The sequence below is a fragment of the Scleropages formosus genome, chromosome 19, assembly GCF_900964775.1.
Source record: "Scleropages formosus chromosome 19, fSclFor1.1, whole genome shotgun sequence".
NCBI classification, from domain to species: domain Eukaryota; kingdom Metazoa; phylum Chordata; class Actinopteri; order Osteoglossiformes; family Osteoglossidae; genus Scleropages; species Scleropages formosus.
The window spans coordinates 7,187,501-7,190,522 of NC_041824.1; the positions used below are offsets into that span (position 1 = coordinate 7,187,501).

Sequence of the window (3,022 nt, forward strand, 5' to 3'; positions counted from 1 at the left end):
ACAGGCTCAGATCCCACCTACTGGTAAGTACCTTGCTCAAGGGCACAAATGTAAAAGAAAACAAAGCAAAAAAAAAAAATTAATAATAATAAGTGTGTACTTTCGATTCTCAGTATTCCGCACCACATCAACACGAGGTCATGGGTTACGCCTCTGGGAAAGGAAGCCCCTTGAATTCCTGCGTGCCTCATTCAGACAGCGAGGGCACAGTCACCCCCACCCCCACCTCATGCCATCACTCACTTTCTCACTTCTTCACATTTCACAGGAGATATTCTTTTGTCCCACAGAAATCTGACTCCAAACTGATGTCATCATTGTAAAATATCAGGCAGCATAACAGCGGGAGGGCTACATATACTCATTTCCAGACACTTCTCTCCAAAGAACCTGCAGTGTTCACCAGCAGCTGGCTAATTTGTACCGAATCACAGCAGGGTACGTGGACTCGATTCAGCAGGAAGTGGGATTTGAACCTGGGCCCTTTGGGCACGAAGGTATTGGCTTCAGCCACTACATCACCTTTCTAAGATCTGAGACTTTTCCTGCAGTGAAGGATCTCTTCTCGCTTCTAGGCACATGCAGTGTCGGGTTATGGTGTATGACACTGATGCATTGCTTACTCGGTTAGATTACCACACCGGACCAGGGTGCGAGTCCCGGCATGCTATGCGAGCGCAAATCACTAATCCCCTGAGGCTGTGGTGCCAACCTGAATTCCAGAGGATGATGCTGAGAGGCAGCAGGTGGCATAGTGGTTAGAGCTACCATTGGACCCAAAAGATCCAGGACCCACCTCCTACCGTGGTACCCTTTTGAGCAAGGTACTTGCCCTAAATTGGTACAATAAAAAAATTACCCAGCTGTAAAAATGAGTAAATAACTGCAAGTAGCTTGATACTAAATGGAGAGAAGTGTCAGCTAAAGGAATAACTGAAGTGATAATGAGAAAATTTCAGTATTAATTATAGTAGTGGATTGATACATGGGGTCGGTGTGTCTTTGAAGTGAAACACGCGCTGGCGGGGAAGAGGATCGGAGCCCGAAGTGCCTGAAGGGAAGGGCTTTGATCACCTTCAATCGGGGCCCTGCGTGCGAAACACCGATGGAGTGTGACTGTCAATGAGTCTGCGTGCGCGCGAGCGTGCGCGCGTGCGTGCGTGCGTGCGAGAGAGAGAGAGAGAGAGAGAGAGAGAGAGAGAGAGAACCACACAGGCCTACCGATGTTCAGCCAAACCTAACCGTACATAACTTGATCGAATACTGTTGCTAATACCTCTGCCCGCCCCCCCCGGCCGAAAAAAAGTGACAAGTTCTTGTAACGTCACAGCGACAATACGAACCCATTCATTCCGGCGACCAGCAGCGGCGCCACGCGCCCTTCGCACAGGACACACTCTGGGCTTCGTGCTCGCCACACACACGCAAACGCGTAATGTTTCCTTTTTTTTTTTCCCCCCCCCCCTCCTTATTTACGTCAATAAAAGTTTAATTTGGCTGAATTTAAAGCTGAGAAAGTCTGTCCAGGAAAGACTACGATGTTTTTTATTATTATTATTATTATTATTATTATTATTATTATTATTATTATTATTATAATGTTTATGGGCGACAACAACAACATTAATAAAATAATCAATTGAACTGAAAATACTTTGGCGAAAGAATTTGCATAATTTGCATATTAATTTCAAAAAATAAAAACCACCCATCATCATCATCATCACCAACCCTCAGCTGCAGACAGATATGATAGTTCACAGAAAACCCAAAAGCACCACAGACGCGGGGAGCCGCTCGCCTCGCGCCAAAGTGTCGCCAGTCTCAGCGCGAACTGACTACCCGGGTAGCCCCGCTCGCGCGCGGACTACAGCGCGCGAGGGTAACGGAGCCTTTCTGACACTGACAGGTGTGCGCGCGAGTGAGTGCGTGCGCGTGTGTGTGCGCGTGTGTATGTATGTATGTGTCTGCCTCCTGTGTGCGCGCGTGCGAGCAGTCACCAAGTGCTGGGCGAAAACAGCTCGTGACAAACAGCGCGCTGTCATCGCAGCGACTAGCGAAGGCAGCTTGAAAGACCTGTGTTCTGAAATGAATTTGGGTTTCTAGGTCCAAAACAGAGCTCCAAGTAAGTAAGTAAGTAAGTAAGTAAATACATAAATAAATAAATAAATAAACAAACAAGACTGATGCTGCCTTACCTGCTGCCAGTACTCCTCAAGCGACGGCAAAGCTGAAAAGTACCCAGTGTCATGTACGATCTGAAGTTCCTGAAAGATGCTGCACATCGGTAGAACATCCATTTTAATCCCAAGTGTGAAGTTTGCTAGTTACGAGCTACAGCAAAAAAAAAAGTGGATATACAGAGAGAGATTTTATATATATATATATATATATATAAACTGTGCAAGGGAAAAAAGTTGCTGGAAAATGTTGGTGCTCTGAAGACTTTAGTGCACTTGCAACATGCAAGAGCGCAGAAGAAAAGAAAAACAAGAGAAATGTTGTTGTTGTTGCTGCTGCTGCTCTGTCTCGCTGTCGGACTCGCTGTCAATCGCTGGATCCCCAACGCTCCGAAAGCGGCTCTCTGCGAGACCCCAGCGCTGGCCAAACTTCCCTATTCAAACCTCGCAGGCAGCCTCCCCCTCGTGACCAAGCTGCGAGCCGAAGGGGGCGACCAATGGCTGCGGACCAAGTTGTCTACACGGCTGTGACATCACATCTGGCCAATGATGAACGTCTCCTGACACTTTGCCCGCCTCTTAACGTCAGTCATTGGCGAGTTTGACTCAAGACTCCTTCGCGTTCATTGGACACTGCGGATTCTATTTTTAGAATAGTATATATACATGTCGCGCTAGTTCCTTTTTTCCGTGAATGTAGTCGTCCGGCGTCATTGTAGTTTTGTGGTATAGCTCGAGTAGAACGTCTTACTAAAAGTCCTCTGCGGATTTCTTAAGTTGTTTATTTATAGGGTTCCCTAAGTCATCGTGCGAGTCCGCAGAGTTTATGGCTTCGGAGCTTT

The 3,022-nt window shown here is 47.0% G+C and overlaps 1 protein-coding gene across 1 annotated transcript in view; it reads right to left on the minus strand.

Annotated features, from left to right (window-relative positions):
- The window catches only part of klf6a (Kruppel like factor 6a), a 7,693-nt gene extending 5,035 nt beyond the window's left edge, over positions 1 to 2,658 (minus strand). The window contains exon 1 of the mRNA XM_018740983.2: positions 2,199 to 2,658. Within this exon, the coding sequence (XP_018596499.1) occupies positions 2,199 to 2,300 (102 nt within the window). The 5' untranslated portion in view covers positions 2,301 to 2,658. The remainder of the gene's footprint in view (positions 1 to 2,198) is intronic.
- Positions 2,659 to 3,022: the final 364 nt, after the last annotated feature.